General features: G+C 37.1%; 1 protein-coding gene across 1 annotated transcript in view; it reads right to left on the minus strand.

Annotated features, from left to right (window-relative positions):
- CDON (cell adhesion associated, oncogene regulated) overlaps positions 1-10,399 on the minus strand; it is a gene marked incomplete at its 3' end in the record, with an annotated part of 57,638 nt that extends 47,239 nt beyond the window's left edge. Inside the window, exons 1-6 of the mRNA XM_084250309.1 lie at positions 10,252-10,399; positions 7,879-8,151; positions 6,469-6,615; positions 4,906-5,049; positions 3,926-4,213; positions 2,444-2,713 (exon numbers count right to left, since the gene is read on the minus strand). Of these exons, the coding sequence (XP_084106435.1) occupies positions 2,444-2,713; positions 3,926-4,213; positions 4,906-5,049; positions 6,469-6,615; positions 7,879-8,151; positions 10,252-10,327 (1,198 nt within the window). The 5' untranslated portion in view covers positions 10,328-10,399. The remainder of the gene's footprint in view (positions 1-2,443; positions 2,714-3,925; positions 4,214-4,905; positions 5,050-6,468; positions 6,616-7,878; positions 8,152-10,251) is intronic.
- Between the last annotated feature and the right edge of the window lie 8,147 nt (positions 10,400-18,546).

Raw genomic sequence — 18,546 nt, forward strand, 5'->3', positions numbered from 1 at the left:
TTTTCTGGCTTTAAGACTTAGGTTCAGACTTACACCATCAGCTTCCTTCCTCCCTACCCCCAACAACTGAACCATGCCATTGGCTTTTCTGCTTTCCTACCCTGCACAGAGCAGACCATGGGACTTCCTGACCTCTATAACCACTTGACCAGTTCCTATAATAAATCTCCTCCTAGGTATATCTTATATACATTGGCTTTGTTTCTCTAGAAAAATCTAGCCAGTATACTGGCCTATAGAAAGGCTACTGATTCTTTACTGGTCTTCACTGAGATATAAGAGTTTGCCAGCAAACGATTGAGGTTTCTCTATATTGACAATCATAGCAGTTGTAAACTAATAATAATTTAGTTTCTTTCAATTTTATCCTTATATCTTTTATTTCTTTTTATTTTTATTCTGCGCTGGTCAGACTCTCCAGTATGATGATGAAGAAAAGATATTTTAAAGGGAATACCCCCAATATTTCACTTTTAAATTTTTTTTTTCTGTTAAGTTTTTGTTAGATACTCTTCATTAAGTTCTATTCCATTTTTCTAACACTGTCTACATGGATAGTGAATTAAGTTGAATTGTTTTTCTACTTCTAGTGAGAGAATAATATTGTTTTTCTCCTTTTTTTTTCAATAAACACTATGAATGGTTTTAAATTTTCTGATTAAGCTTTTTGATTGATTCCTGTAATAACTCCTTAATTAAGATATATTTTCTTTTTGATAGATTGATGGCTTGCTATTATTTTATTTAGGATTTTTTGCACTTACATTCGTAAATGAGACCGGTCCTTTATTTTCCTTTTTTATATACCATTCTTTTGTGATTTTGGAACCCAAATTATACTGACTGTAGAATTTCCATTTTTTCCTTTTCTTTGGAAGAGTCTGTGTATTATTTGGAGTGGTGTGTTGGCTAAACTAGTCATAAAGCCATCTGGCCTGGTGTTTTCTTTGTGAGAAGATTTTTTAACTCCTAATCAGTTTCCCTCATAAACATAGGCTTATTCAGGTTTTTTATTTATTTTAAGTGAGTTTTACTGAGTTATAGTTTTTCTAATAATGTTTCCATTTCTGTCTGTGTTTGTAAATTATTGGCATAAAATTTACCATAGTCATATCTTATTGTTATTAATCTTTACAAGACATGGAATTCTAGTACCTTCTTATTCCTAATATTGTTTGTGTTTTGCCAAATATATGACCATTTTACTAGCCTTTACAAAGAACTAGCTTTTATTTTTTCTGATGTTCTCTGTTTATCTTCATTTTCTATTTAATTAATTTCTGCCCTTCTATTTATTATGTCCTATTTATTTTTAAGTTTTAAATATATGGTGATTTAAAAGTATTTTTTATTATTAGTTTCTAAATCCATTATATTAAGGTCACAGAATTGGTCTGTATCATATTGATTCTCTGAAATCTTAAATAACATAACTCATACACAAAAGATTAGTTTCTCTAATATATTTTAAAAAATCCTACAAATCATTAAGAAAAAAATAACCAATAACCTAATTTTTAAAATGAACAGTTAATATACAGGAAAACAAATTCAAATGGCTCACAAACATGAAAAGATGTCCAAATTCACTCATAATAGAAGAAATATAAATGAAAGGGTTCTTGTTTTTAACCTATCAGATTGGCAAAGATTAAAAAAGGTGACAACACCCTGTACTGATGAGTGTATGAAGAAACAAGCAGTGATAGCATGGCTGATGGGAAAGTAAGCTAGAACAATTTTGGAAAGCAACTCAGTAAAATCTGTCAAAATTACCCTATGTTCAGCAATTTCATTGCTAGAAATTTATTTTACAGATATTCACATATGGGCAAAATAGTCCATGTAGAAGAACATTCATTGTAGAATTCCTTGTAATGGCAAATGATTAGAAACAGCCATCAAGAAGGTACTATCTTTACAATTATAATCTTCACAATTATATACTGGAATACTAAGCAACCATTTTTGAAAAAAGAAACAAAAATACTCTTTAATGGATCTATGGGAGATCTCCAAGACATATGTTAAGTGAGAAATTCAAAGTAAAGAATGCTACTACTAGTTATGTTAAAAATACATATATTTAGTTATTAAATGCACACACGTTGTGTATAAGAGATTATATATGCACACACAAGGACATTCGAGAAGCTAATTAAAGAGATATCTGGCTGTCTGGGGAATAGGAATGAGAGAATTTTACTTTTAAACTGTGTCATATCTACTGAAAAAATTTTTTTTAATTTATTGAACTTGATTAAATATGGTGGCCTTTTCATGGAAATGCCCTGCTGCAACTAGAAAGGAATATGGAAAATGAACACAATTCTGTTATGGTGATGGTGTTATTTTTCTTTAGCAAAAGTAATTTAGTTTTTAACACCATAAAAGTTTATCTGCATAGTAAAATTTCCTAAGATTACATGGCCTAAAAGCCTACCTTTTTCAATTTCAAGTCTCCCAGTAGACTGCATAAATCCAATCCCGTTATCTGCTACACACTGATACAACCCAGAATCTTCCATGGTAACACCACTGATTTTCAGGCCATCTCCTGCAATTAGATGCCTTGGGGAAGGTTGAATGGGCAGGGCGTTATGAAACCAAGTGTGGTTGGGGGCAGGGTTCCCATGTATATCACAAGTAAACAGCACAGTGGCACCCAGAGATACTCTCTGCTCCTGCAGTCCTTTAGAAATTGAAGCACGCTCTGAAAGAAAGCATATAAATCAAACGCTAGACCTCAAGATGTACTTTTTAAATTATCACACAAGTCATATAAAAATCTCTCTACCCATAACTACTAGTTGAAACCAAATTGTATTGTTTACTCACATTCTCCCATCTGCTGTGGTCATTAAGAAAAAATTAAAAATGTATTTCAACTTTCCTCTAGGAGGATAAACCATATGTTACTAGTATGTCACAGTGTATTTTTATAGCTCTCTCTACCCACTCAACTCCCCCAACACACAGGAGTACATACACAACCACAAATAAACATGGTTTCTTTTAGCATTTGTCTCAGGTGATTGGTTTTAAAGAAAGTAATAGTTTCCCTGGATTTCACAGTACACATGAACCAAAACTAAAGAAGAGACTGAACTATTCAGAGACTGAATTCTTTTCCTCGTCAACGCCGCTTTGACGTTAGGTGTACACTAGGCAAAAAACTTCCTTTAGAAGTTTTTTGTTATTTACACTAAGTAAGTACATCCTGCACTGGCATACAAAACAAGCCCAAATGAAATGATTATGCATGTTAAACTTATCATTAAAGTTTAAAGTCTACTTGCCACATACTTATATACATCAAGTCATTGTAAAAAAAAATGCAGAAAGTTTATAAAACCATATTTACTATGAAACAACTTACTACCCATTTTTTGTTTTTCACAAAAATCTGTTCTGATAAAGAACACATATCATGCTACAAATGACAGTGAGATAAGTAGCTAAAAGAAGATATAAAGTACATATACAGAAATGGGGGTGCAATTCTTTATAAGCTGAATATAGGTAAAAATATTCCAAAACAGAAAATCAAAGGAAAGATTTCTTTTTGAGATGAAATTTTCTAGTCAGTATTCTGTCTTAGTTGTAAGTCAGTACTACACACTGATTCAGCATCTTCCCTTCTGTTGGTTTCTAATCTCTCTTCTCCATGTCATGAAGAAATAAGAACAAGATCTGAGTCATGTCATCAACTTTTGGGTGAGGTTCCCAAGCACATCCCAAGTGAAATGTTCTGTGCCTACAAGAAATACAGCCTCACTGAGCCATCCTTTAGGAAAATGAAGCTTGTAGATATTTCTAGACAATCATTATTTCATTCATATTTCACAAATGGATTTTCCATTCAAACATCAGTTAGACCAGGAAAATAGCCTGACTTGAAAAATATTAATCAGTAGCCTCTTACCAAGCACATTAACCATGTAAGTGACATGTTTCACGTTTCCAGACTTGTTTCCCACCATACAGGAATAGTTCCCAGAGTCTGCTGGGTCAATGCTATCAGTGGCAAGATGAGAATACAACCTCCTCCAGTTGCTTCCGAGCACAGCATCCTGACCGTCCTTCAGCCAGAACACTTGAGAGCCTGGGACTCCACTCACCACACACTCCAGGGTGACAGGGCTGTGAGAAAGAACAGCTAATGTCTGTGGGAGGGTGGGATGAAGAATGTGAAAATGATCTGAAGATGCGCCTGAAAAAAAAGGGTAAACAGAAAAAATACTATTAATAGGTATTCTCTTCCAATCTCTCCCTTAACAAAGCATTGAGCCTTCCCATTTTCCAATATACACTTCTTTTTTTTTGCTTTTTAAAAAATTATTATTTTTTTTTTATTTTATATACCAATATGCACTTCTTTACGCTAACAGGTGCTGTTATACTTCTTCACGCTCTCAGTAGCTAAACCATTTTGAGTTGAGAATTAGGGGCTTTTGTGATCCTTCTGAATGAGCAGTTTCTCCGCAAGTAGAGGTACTTGTAAACAAATACTTTTTTATGGTGTTACCTCAACTCAACTACCATCATCCAAAACTCAGCTATCACTATTATCATATCTGCGATAGAGAACAAATATATTTTTCATAATTCAGTTAGCTATCATTTGATTGCCATAATATTTTCTCTATTAATTCTTTTTATTGAGCAATGCAACAAAGTTTTCCACTTGTCATCTTGACCAATATGCCCTTCTAAAAACTCACTATATTTTTAAAACACATGTAATACTATTGCATAATGTATTTATGTATTTGATTTTTTATAAGACTTCCTTATGATACACAAACAAAACCTGAAAAAAATGAACTGTTTATTTCCCAGCTTCTCGATCAGGAATGCTTTCAAGAACTCTTCCTCGTTACCATTATTCTCCCAAATACTTACGACTCACAAGGAGCTTTTGGCCAATGGGTTCAACTTTTAATTCATGTGTGACAGGATTAAAAGCTGCACATTTATATGATCCTTTGTCCTCTAAAGATACATTCAAAATCTGAAGATTTCCTGATGGAAGGATCAAGTAATTCTCTGAGGAAGGAAGGGAATGTGATTAAGGCCTCTCTTCATGAAGGACATCAACACTACTAAAAGCAACAAAGGTTGATAGCTATGCTTTAAATTTAGGCATAAAGGGCCTCCCCTGGTGGCGCAGCGGTTGAGCACTGAACTGCAACGCTGTCCGTGGCCTCTGTAGCACCTGTTCGATCCCCGGCCACCTCGAGGGTCCCACATGGCGCACAGACCTCTCCTGCCGCCCGCTGCTCCCCTCAGCAGTGTATTTCATCAGTCTGCCTGTTCTGTTCCCCGCTCTGGCTCTGGTGAATTCTCTCACCCTCCCGCGCTTCTAACTGTACCCAGTGCTTGTATAAATAAATAAATAAACAAACAAACAAATAAATAAATAAATCTTAAAAAAAAATTTAGGCATAAAACTAGCAGCAAAGATACAATCCAGGAAAAGTCATTAAATGAAGGAAAGGGAATATCAAGACAGGAAAGAAGTCAGTAGTAACATCCCACTCCCTCCTCCCTCATCCATGGTTTTGCTTTTCCATTCTCAGTTAACTGTAATCAACCCTGGCCTATACCCCAGCTCTTGTATGCATAAATAAATAAATCTTTAAAAAAAATCGTATATACAGTAACTTTGAGATAACCCATCATATAACTTTATTACAGTGTACTGTCATGATTGTTCATTTCATTATTAGTTGCTGTTAATCTCTTATTGTGCCTAATTCATAAATTTCATGTAGGAAAATCACAGTACTTCGGTTCAGTGTTATCCACAGTTTCAGGCTTCCACTGGGGTCTTGGAATATAACCGTCTCAGATAAAGGGGAAACTACTCAAGTGAAAATATTAAACCCATCAGAAACACTTTGGCAACAGACCACTCACTGCACAAGCCTCTCTGATTACCTGTCATTCATTTATTTTTTTCCCCAACATTAAGTCCTGAGTGCCTATTTCCTGTCACGAAGGCCCTGTATGGCCAGGGTATAGGTAATACAGCAATGAAGAAATCAAAGGCCCTACCCTTGAGCAGCCAGCTGCCTCATGCAGGGAATGTGGGTGGCAAGAGAAATGGATAATTAACAAACATGCAAACAGAAAAATACATAACACAATGCTTTGCGGAGGGGTAAAGCTGAATAAAGGGGACATCAGACAGCAAGGCATACTGCTGCGGACATCAGGGAGGGGCAGTCTTCTCCAGGATGAGGACATGATATCTGACACCAGGGCACTGAGAAAGTGAGTCCTGGTGGTGTGAGACTGAAATCATTTCTACACTGTAACCATTTGCTCTAGTCTCTCCACTTGACTTCTGAGAGCAGCCACAATATATCTTAGGTATTTTTTTTTTAATCCAGAGTCCCTGGCACACGGAGCTTAGAGACGTTTGTTCTGGGGGTACCACTGGCATTTTATAAAAAATCTCACCTGTGGAATGTTTCAGCCATTTTCCCCGGATTTTATAGCGCACCTCAGCTTTGGGGTTACTCTCTGGTACCCTGCAGCCAATGAAACCAGTGCTTTTTTCTTCTGCTGTAATAACAGGCTTTGTTGATGAACCAAAATCACCAAGAACTAAAATAAAGAAGTAGGTAGAAGTAAGCAAATAAGCAGATAAATAAATACATGGAAATTTGAACTCTACCAAAGGAAATTTAAACTAGAAACAACATCTGCAGCATGGTGGTTGGGCAGCTAATCCCAATTCAGAGAGTTGCATGATCTTTTTATCTTAGAAAGCAGGTGAGGTAGAGGTGGCGTGGCTGAGGACTGGAGCCAAATCCTGGCACTCTTTTCCAGAAGTCAACACTACAAGGAGATTATAAGAAAGGCCACTGTTCTTAAAACCTTAGGAAGAACTATAAAACTTAATTGCTCCTACGCTGTCAAGATAAACCCTTTCAACTCAGCTCTTCATCAAAACTCACTTTGCCTAAGCATCTTTATTCCTTTTGTAGCTACTCAGTTGCAGTGATTTATGGGAATAATCTAGCACGTCGAAAAACAAAGCAATGCATGGTAAGAATTATCTGAATATACTACCTAGGTCTTAACTCTCCTCCGTTGAAGTTTACTACAGATGGAGCCTGCAAGGAGGGCCCTTTATTATCTCCAATGCTAAAGAATTCAGCAGACTGACACGAGGAGCTCAGCCTGCCAGTGTGTGTCTTGGAGCTGTCCATGGGTCACAGCTCTACAAAAACATTTACTCTTCTCAGTTATGACAAACTCACTACTCCTGGGGAATCCAGATTTGTTCTGTAAATAGGGGTGCCCTTACAAAGAAGTTTTCCATTACTGGAAGCCATCATCGTTTGAAAGGCAGATGGCTCAAACTTACTAAGAAAACCACGCATTCCAGATCTTCCATAAGTTCAATACTCAACATTCCTTTCTTTACAGTCAGTTTTTCCCCCTGCTTCTTTAGCCTGGTTTCAATTAAATAAATTAAAATCACTCAGTAATCAAGGCAAATAAAACAATTCAATGTGAAAGAAAGATAAAAAAGCACACGAAATAATGGAGTGTCAAAGTAGACAACAGCAATTTTTTTGTTGTCAAAATTAAGGACTTTTAAGCAAAGAAATTCAGATCTCATATTAGAAAGCTGTCCTTGTTATGAAAAAAATCATTCCCATATCCCATGCAGTCACTACGCTAGGCTCACAGAGGTTCAAGTACATTTTCCCCAAGTTAAACAAAGACAAAGTAAAAGCTGGAATGAGAATGCCTCTATGTGTTTACTCTAAAGCCTATGTTCCTCCTACTATTCAAAAACTGTAAACACTAACTGATTTCAGGGGAAAGCATATGTAACAGGGACCAAATTTAACTTACCTGCAATGGATACTGTTGCAGGGCGGCTCACAATTGCACCCACACTATTGTTGGCGATGCACTGGTAGTAACCCACAAGGGAGGGGTTAAGAGAAAGGATAGTCAAAGTCTCCTGATGAATCTTAATCTGTTCCATGTTTCTATCCAATCTTTTTCCATTATGCAACCATGAGATATGAGTAGTCACAGGTTTAGCAGAACAATGTAGTACTACAGATCCTCCAGCTTTCTGGACAGCAGACAGCGGCTCAGAAATGAAGTAAGGTGCCAAGTCTACAAGGGAACATTCCCCATGTGCAAAAGGGGTGGGGGAGAAAAGGGGAGAGAAAGGGAGAGAAAAAAAGAGCACATTAAATGCATTTCATCTGAATCTTTACTCACTAAAGACAATCCCCCCTTATTTTATCTATGTATGTTATGGTTCTTAACGGTTATAAAAGTTCTAGGAACATTCTCACAAGTCCATTTTGGGAGAACAAAAGGCAGCAAGTTAACCAAGGACTTAACAGTGAGGGTAAAATAGGTGAGAATACTTATGATATGAGTTACACAAAATACCAATTCTATAAATGAAAAATAGTAAATTGCTCTTTTAAGAATCTTTTAAGAAACAGAAGCTAAGAATCTGAAAGAGTAAAGATGACTTTCAAAATAAAAAGAATTCTCTGCTCTATTACCAACAAGATTTGACTTTAAGAGCAAATTATTCTATAAAAAAAGGTTATAGTACTTCTTTACCACTTCTCTTTAATAGAAAATAATGTTCAAGTTTAAAGAAAGCAGCACCAGAAATTTAGGAAGCCATACAAAGTCCATACATTTTGGGATGTAAGGCTAAATAGGGTACTCAGTCTTAAAACAAAATTTTGTGATGTTTGGAATAGTTTCATTTGTTATGTCTGTTCCTCCAAAACTTGGGTGGGGGTTCTTACACTGAAATATCAAAACAGATCACCCTCCTCCATCCAAAAAGTGGGGGAAGGGACAGGAATACTGTTGATTTGGTGGAATAAAATGGTTAAAAGGAAAAAAATCAATAAATTGTTGGATCTACTTTTATAGGATAGTTAATCAAAAATAAAGATTAAGAGAAATGTATCTCTTAACTGAATCTGAATTTTATGTTTAGCAAAACAAAAGCATAAACCATTAAACCACTTCTTCCTTATCAAACCTAATTTTTAACAGAGATTATAAATATTAATAAACACCATTATAATATATATGCTTTTATATAAATCTTGACACAAATCCAAAAAGAAATATATGGGGGTCATGAATTAGGTTCAGGCTTAAATACATTAACAATAATCACATTTAAGTTTTTCAATAAGCAAAAGAATTAGATAATAAATGAGACAAGGTCATGAAGGAAAGAGCTAGATATGGGATTTAAACCAAGTATGCTTCACTCCAACCTGAGTACTACTACATGTTAATTCTAAAATTTTCTCTTTGGCAGTATGTAGTCAGCATTTTATTCCTGTTCTAATTTCCAAATTCAGAAATTTGTAACATACCCACTTATTGATAAAAGCACAATAGGAAAATATTTATTTATTTGTTTGTTTGTTTACACAAGAACTGGGGTGCAGGCCAGAGGTGTGGGGGGTGAGAGGATTCACTAGAGACAGAGTGGGGAGCAGAACAGGCAGATCTACTGAAAGACACTCCTGAGGGGAGAAGCGGGTGAGGCAGGAGAGATCTGCTGCCCCATATTATGAGTTAGCTCCCTGGCCAGGGATCAATTCATGCTGCAGTGACTGTCTCAGCACTTGATAGCGCTGAGACTATTAACCAGTGTCACCAGGGAGGCCCAGGAAAATATTTATTTTTAAGGCAATAAAAGGAATAAATTACAAGGAGAGTGATGAGAAGATCTGCTAATGCCCAGGAGGCAATGAGAAATCTTTAAATTAAGTAATTAATCAAAGTTCATAAATAACTCAGGTGGTCAAATTTCAGGAATGTCTTTAGACACCATTTTAGTCAGTAATGGAGTAAAGTCAAAGTTTGATTTTATAGGATTAAGATGAAGAAAAGCTTCAGCCAAAACATGACTCTTAGGGCCTCCCTTCAGCCAAAACATGACTCTGGTGGCGCAAGGGGTTAAACAACACACTGTGAAGTAATCCGCAGCCTCTGCAGCATGAGTTCGATCCCCTGGCCAGCCAGGGAGCAACCCACATGGCGCAGCAGACCTCTCCTGACTCACCCGCTGCTCTCCTCAGCAGTGTATTTCCGTTAGTCTGCCTGTTCTGTTCCTCCTCTCACTTCCCCCCCACCCCAGCATCTCTGGCCTGTGCCCCAGCTCTTGTATGCATAAATAAATAAATCTTTAAAAAAAAAAAAAAAAAACCCCACCACTCTTACCTGAACTCACAGGAGAGCACAGAATCACAAGCATCATATACAGCAGTGTCTGTAAGGGTCCAGAGTCTGGATGCATAGCGCCAGATTACAGAAGCAGGCAGGACAGACTTCCAGAGCAAAACCCAGGCCTTGGCTCACTGAAAGACATCCAAAAGAAAAAAAAGAAAACCTAAAGCACAAAAACAGCTGGAAACTTTTCTCTGAATAGCCAGAGCTGTGAGCATGATGGCACACATATTTGGGTGTGGAGCGGGGAGCATGAAGTAAGACTTTTTTGGTGTGAAGTCACCAGACTTTTGAGAGGTATATAGTTTTTTCTTTGTTTTATTTTTATTGTTTTTTTTTAATTGACGTAACATTGGTTTATAATGCTGTATGTGATTTAACAGTATAGGTTCACACCTCTTCTTAAAAGCTCTGTATACATTATGTCAGATATAAGACACTTAATGATCCTTATCTTCCCAATTCACAAGCTAACCTCTAGGCACTAAATTTAAAGTCAGAAGTTTTGTTCATTCTTCCAAGGCTCTAAGATACCTCTTATTACACAGAATCAATCATTGCAACTGAAAACGTTAAACTGCCTTTCACACATCTCATTAGCACTTCTAAAATTCAATACAACTGAAATGCATACTTCCTCCACATTCCCTAAAATAGAATCCATAACAGAAACAACAAAATAAGAGCTAACTGTTATACATACGGTGCTTAGCATGTGCCAGATACCATTTCAGGGCTTTTTATACTTTAATCTTCACAACAACCCAATGTGTATTACCGGTTTTCTTCCTTTTTTTTTTTTTTTTTTCCCCAGATAGGGAACTCAGGTTCATGGATTGTTCAAACAAAAAGACTATAAAGTGAGCTTGGCATGCCTGCTGACTATCCAAAAACCACTGTGGTGAGGGAGGGAGAACCCAGGAGAAAGTAGAGGAAAGCTGGGCCAGATGATACCCAGCTTCAAAGGCCGTGGTAAAGATGATGGAATTTATCCTAAATGTGATGGCAAACATGCAGAGGACATATAAAAGGGGCGTGTGTGATCTCATTTATGCTTGCAATGCAATAAAATGTAAGGATAAAGCTACATTAGTAACATTTCAGAAACGAGTATTTTTTTTTAAGGATTTATTTATTCATGCATATAAGAACCGGGGTATAGGCCAGATGCACGGGAGGGCGACAGTATTCACCAGAGCCAGAGCGGGGAACAGAACAGGCAGACTGACAAACTACACTGCTGAGGGGAGCAGCGGGCAAGACAGGTGAGGTCTGCCGCACCATGTGGGACCCTCCCCGGCTGGCCAGGATCGAACCGGCGCTGCCAGGATCGAACCGGCGCTGCAGATGCCGCAGACAGCTTCACAGCACTGCAATAAACCGCCTGCGTGGTAATACAAAACGAAGTGCCTTAAGTATGCTTTTTTATACATTAAACAAGGATCTCCACTTCTGTACGGCAGGGACTCCAAAATCTACACATTGCAAACCCAGTTTATCATGTACTATCAATTGATCATAGATTATCAGTTCAGGAACCACCATTTTCATTTTTTCTCTTTTGCACAATGGGAGAGGATATTTTGATACCACTCTTTGGCAGAAGGGGCCAGCTGTGTGAAAGCACTTTTAGGTTTATTTGAATTCTCACTTGGTTCATGGGGAAGAACCGCCATCCCACTGGTAAGCAGTCAAGGCAAAGTAAACATTCAAATAACAGGAGACATTTTCCTGAGAGAATGAGGACAAGGAGGAATGTTTCTTCCTTTTGCCAGATCTTTCTTCAACTATTTATTTATTAAAAAGCGGTGAAACAAATTCCGGAGTCAACTTTAACCCTAGCACATGATCTACAGAGTTACTTTTCAGCTGTCTTTTAAGACTTCACAGCTCGTTGTTGCTACCTAAATATTAACACACAGGAATACCTCTGTCTCGCTATTACATTACTCTGAACAAGATGTCAATTTGATGTTGGAGGCGGGAATGAATCTATGACCAGAACAGGCATTTACTCTGTATTGTTACCTTGGTGTATAGTTATCCATCACAAGTTTGATCAGTTTGTGAGAAAAGTGTAATAATAAGATTATTAATCTTAGATTTAATATTATTTAAGATTATTTAAGATTATTATTAATTTTGGTTGGGTAGCTTAAAAATCTTTCAAGAGCACCAAGAGGAAATCCAGTCCAACCCCACAAATAAACACCACAAAGAGTTACATGATATATAAATCAGAGGATATCATTAGCACTACTAGAAAACTATTCAATGCTACATCATTTTCAAAAGTACTGTCTTTGTCAAAAAAGGAAATATATAACGATATTGGTGGCATTGTTATTTAACAAGTAACAGTCAATAATATTTAACTTGGAAAACCAATAAGAAATAAACATATTTTAATCTATCATGTTTATCTGCAGATATCATCTAAGGGCTTGCCAATTTTATCAATAAATATAGAAATATAGGTATATACATAAATTTTCCCCTGCATTGCATTAGCAAATGAACAATTTTTTTTGTCTGGCTAAGTTTACACAACTGAACAAGACTGCTGCCATCTTCTTATACACAGATCAGTAGCTTTAACTATATGTCACCATTCTCTTTTTTTTTAATATTTATTTTATGTATTTATGCATACAAGAACTAGAGTGTAGGCCAGAGGGTGCAGTGGGGTGAGAGGACCCACCAGAGACAGAGTGGGGAACAGAACAGGGGGATCCACTGAAATACACTGATGAGGGGAGCAGTGGGTGAGACAGGAGAAATCTGCTGCACTATGTGGGTAGCTCCCTGGCCGGGGATCGAACCCACATCGTTGCAGTGGCTGAGACTTTGACCCCTGCGCCTCCAGGGAGGCTCCTATATGTCACCATTCTTACCCATAAAAATTCACCTTGGCAAGGATGACAACAGCCCTAGTTCTATCTACATGAAAATTGTTCTCCCATCATCCTCTCATCCTCTCTTCTCATCTGGAAACAGTGACCAGCAAAGAAAAAGTCTGGCCCACTCCACCACACAAAACTAATACGTCACTTGCCAAAGGTTCTTGGATCTCTGTTCTAGTAAACATTATGTTCAAATATTCTCATGCAAAAATTAAAAACAGAATTCTGATTTAAATCATATTGGAAACAGAATAGAATCTTATTTAAATCACGTTGTCAGTTTTTAGACTTGTGTTTTTTCTCATCTAGAATATATTTAAAGCACCCAGTGTTGGTAATAATGCTAGGTGATTTTAAAAAAATGGTTGAGTTTTTTTCACATCTTCTATACTGAATATGTTACTTTCACAAGTAGAAAATAGTTAACAGAAGGTTTCTATAAATACTCATTGACAAAAACACACTCAACACAGAAAATATGGAAAAATATAAATGTAAAAAAAAATACACACAGCAACACCATCACCTAAAGATAACATATCAATATTTTAATGCACTTCCTTCTACTCCTTTTCCTTTTCCTATGGGTGTCTGTTTACTTACAACATTGAGATAATAACATGTATGCAAAACAGTCTTAAATCTTGACTTCCCCATTTATTATCTAGTTACTTATTAAAATTTTTCATAATCATAATTTTAACAGCGATAGGTACTTTGTAGGTCTGTACTTTTAGATACTTTTCAGGACATACTTAATTTACTTGGCTACTCCTTTTGGATATTTAAGCTGCTTTTTTTATAGTTATGTGTATATGTTTGTCTTTTATCAAAGCTAATGCTGCGATGAATATTTGTGCCTAAAAGTCCTTAACCATTGTAAGTACGTCCTTAGTATAGATTTTTCAAAGTCAAATGATTTAATCAAGGAGTTACAAACATTTATAAGACACATTGTGTGTGTGTGTGTGTGTGTGTGTGTGTAAGGAAATCAAACACAAACACACACACAGAGTCATATACTGTTTTCCAGAAAGGAAGCAACAACATCCTCCCCTTTCCACAACCACTATTAGCACCTGGGGGTACCTCTAGCTCATCAGCATACATGATTTAGATCTTGACTCAATGGTAAGCAATATAAACATAAAACATAAATTTGAGCAATTAATTAAAAACATTTCACAGGGCATAAGACAACACTGACTGCCTAATTTTTACTGACTTTTCTAACAATACTTTAAATGTATACAAAAGTAACTGCAAAAGAAATGAAAGCAATAGACACTGCCGGTCGCATTTAGCACACCCCAACAATCCCTGAACTTCCAATAAACAAAAAACACCATAGACACACAATCTCTGCTTTTTACCCAAAATCATCATAAAGGAGAATAAGAAGCGACTGTTATTATACTGAGAAGTTTTAACTTGTGACATATATTTCTCTAAAAATAAATGTGAGCAAAAATTGATGCCATTTATAGGAATATTTGTTGGCATTTAAAACAGTAAATCACCATTCATTTCAAAACATTACCCTCCCTTCCTTACTGCTTTCCTGGTTCATAAAGCATATAAACACCTCTACTTCCCTAAATTACTAGAGGCAGTAAAATAACACAGGGGGTTGGATTTTAAATTGGGTTCAACCTCGCCTTACTATTTGGACTTTAGCAAAGAAATGATCAATTCCCTATGTGGAAAACAGAACTGTTAAACCTTATCCAACTCACTGGTCTCAGAAGGAATGAATGTAACCAGGAGGGAATTTGACCTCCTTCCTCTCTTGAAAGGAAGTTAATGGCCAACATAACTCCCATTATTTTCACTGCAGTTCTGAGTGGCTGATTTAAATATCTGAGATGGTCACCTGTGCCCAGAACAGCACATTAGTACAGTCTCCCCAGGAAAAAGATTGGAGGTTTCACAACAAACAAAGGAAACAGCAAAATGTACAATGGGTGTGCCTCAATAAACCTACAAATCAAGGGGCGATTCGTCCTTCCTTGCTATAAAAAGTTTTGGAGGACTCCCCACTTTCACCAGGCATGAACAACTCCTGGAGTCCTTGTCTGACTTTACTTAGAAAAGCTGGAATGTGGGCCTCCCTGTTGGTGCAAGGGGTTAAGCACCACACTATGAAGCACTCCGTAGCCTCTGCAGCACGAGTTCGATCCCCGGCCGGCTAGGGAGAAACTCACATGGCACAGCAGACCTCTCCTGTCTTGCCTGCTGTTCCCTCAGCAGTGTATTTCAGTCAGTCTGCCTGTTCTGTTCCCCGCTCTGTCTCTGGTGAATCCTCTCACCCCCCCACACCTCTGGCCTGTACCCCAGTTCTTGTATGCATAAATAAATAACTCTTTAAAAAAATAAAAAAGAAAAGCTGGAATGTCCTACATATCTTCTTTAAGCCTTTCCTTCACATCCACATAGAGGGCAATTTGTCTTCCATAACCAACTACTTTCATGTCATCCCAGACTTAGAAACATTTCTGTTGGCAAAAAAACCCAAAGGTATGCCCCGTCTTAGAATAAGAAAGGAAATACTTCCCTAACATTTACTTAACTTATTGTGCAGGTTGTGAACTTAATGCTTTTATAACCCCTTTTCAACATGCTGCCAGAATAATCCTTAGGGAAAAGTCTTTCCTGAATTTCTAGATTGGATTCCTTTGTTTTTGAAACAACGCCTTTGCTTTTTCAAGGATGATCTGAATTATCCCCTCCCTCGGCTCCTACGTCCATTTTTTTATAATTTTCTTTCAAGTTTAGGAAATAACTATTGTGATTGTATTGTGAACAAAAAATGCAGCTTTTGGATTGGCATAGTTCTTCAAAACAGAAAATAATTTTAGTTTCATTTAAAGGAATTTATTCTGGATGAAACTTTAATTTCTTCCTTCCATTAACAGTTGATCCCTATTTTCAAACAATCTATTTCAAAACATGCTATTTTTCAAGTGCTTTTTTAAAAATGAATTGTGTACACTAACCAAAAAGATAAAAAAATAAATCTACTTAAAATTTGTTAAGTATTCACAAGATTGATTCAGCACAATTTCAAGTTTATTCAACCAGTATTTTGTGCGTGGCCCCTGGCTGTGTGTCAGGCACTGTGCTTTGCTAGTCAGTCACACACACAACAGACAGGACATCTGCTTTAGTGAGCCTGTGGCCAGGTGACAACTACAGAGCTCGTTCAAACAGAGAATGAGCTAAGTCACGCCATCCACACCGCAACACTTTCCCACAAAGGTTTCTACAAAGTTATTCCACTTTTTAGGTGGCTTCTTTTTATTGTCTAACAACTTTTCAATCAGAAACTAAAAAGTATTACTTTGGTATTAGACCTTCAGGCAAAGATACATCCACCCATTTATATGACATCAGTTTTTTCTGTCATAAAACATGCCATGAAAATTTGAATGGCCTACTGTTTGTGAGTGGACACATCACACTGGGCTGTGTGTACAGATGTCAAGTGAGAGGCAGGATGGGGGGTGCTTTCCTCCGATCTTCCATTTGCAGCGCCTGAGTGTGCCATTTCCATGAGTTGTGGAATATTCTTGGTCTTTTGCCCATATTTTAGGCCATCAGGTATTTATCTGTGTTGTCTCTCTGTTTTTAGTGCAATGTGAATGCAAGATAAGTATGTGCCTTAAAAAGACTTCCCATCTACTGCACACCTATGTTTATAGCAGCACTATTTACAATAGCTATGGAAGCAACCCAAATGCCCAAAAATAGATGACTGGATCAAGAAGATGTGGTACACGTACACAATGGAATATTACTCAGCAATCAAAAACGACAAACACATGCAGTTTGCAGCAACATGGATGGAGCTAGAAGGGATCATGCTCAGCGAAATAAGCCAGAAAGAAAAAGAAAAATACCAAATGGTCTCACTCATAGCAGGAATTTAGAAAACCTAAATAAGAGACCAGGAAAAAGACTAATCAATACAAAGTAAAAATCAAAATCAACAAGCAACTATAAACCAGAGATACACTATGGGGGGGGGGGGAAGGACTCGAGTCAAAATAAGGGGGGGTGCAATTGTGTGGGGAATATAACCAAAATGAAAATGCATACATTGTGCAAAGATGAAAAAAGATGTAAGAATTATAGAAAATAAAATATTTAAATAAAATAAATAATAAATAATAAATAAATAATTAGATAGATAGATAGATAGATTGATAGATAGATAGATAAATAAATAAGACTTCCCACCTGAAGGGAGATTTCCTGACTCTCCGCCACCTTTGAGGGAAAACTTCCTTACCGGCCCTCCTTCACCACCGAACACCCTCAAGTGTTCTCTTACTCCTTTGCTGCGCACACCAAGCTCACTGCTTTACATTTAAGAACAACCTGTATTTATTTACTCTCAAAATATTGTTTATCACCTCACAAATTTGCTTTTATTGCTCAGTTGCTCTATTTTGTGACCTGTGATAACTGGTTACTTTGGGTGGGATGGCCACGTAACAAATTATTTCCCCATCAAAATCAATGGAAATGGTTTTTCCTAAGAGGCAAGGTTTTAGGAAATAAAGGTTTTCAGCAGTAAAGTAGCTGAGGGAAGGAGGGACATGAGAGCAAGAGAATAAAGCAAGTAGAGGTGCTATGGGAAACACAGAAGGTTGACTTAACCTAGACATGGAGGGTTGAAGACTTCCCTGAGGAAACAAGGATTAGTGAAAACAGATGGGGAGGTAGAGGGTGGAGGGAAGGAGGAAAAGCAAGGGGTGGGTGGGGGGGAATAACGTATTTGCAGAATCTGAGGTAGAGAGAGCAAAGAGGTTAGGGATGGAGAGTACAGTAAGAGGAGGAGGGCACAAAGTCGAGAGAGACAAGGCCACGTGGATGAGCAGAAGTTAGAGCATAAAGAACAATATAGATCAAGTCAGGGAAACTTGCTTTTATCCCGAGAGGGAAGTGCTGAGGGCTTCTAAGCAGGCTAGGGGCAAGATAAGGCTTGTACCTTTGAAAAATAATTTTCACTACAATGTGGAGAATGGCAGAAGAGAGGGTAGGAGGCTGTTAGCAAAGAGAATGGAGACCTGTACTAGCGTGTTCTAGAAAAACATCAGGGGATACATTTTCAAGATACATAAAATTTTAGGAAGTGTACATATTTATTTATTTTTTAGTTTTTACTTTATTTTATATATTTTTACATCATTTTTTGTTTTTGCACAATGTATGCATTTTCATCTTGGTTATAGTCCCCAAACAATTCCCACCCCCCCTTGTTCTGATCCTACTCTCTTCTCCACCCCCAACCCCCTGTAGAGTGTCTCTGGTTTATAGTTGCTTGTTGATTTTGATTTTTATTTTATTATAGTTAGTCATTTTCCTGGTCCCTTATTTAGGT

Source organism: Talpa europaea (genome assembly GCF_964194135.1).
Source record: "Talpa europaea genome assembly, chromosome: 12".
NCBI lineage: Eukaryota > Metazoa > Chordata > Mammalia > Eulipotyphla > Talpidae > Talpa > Talpa europaea.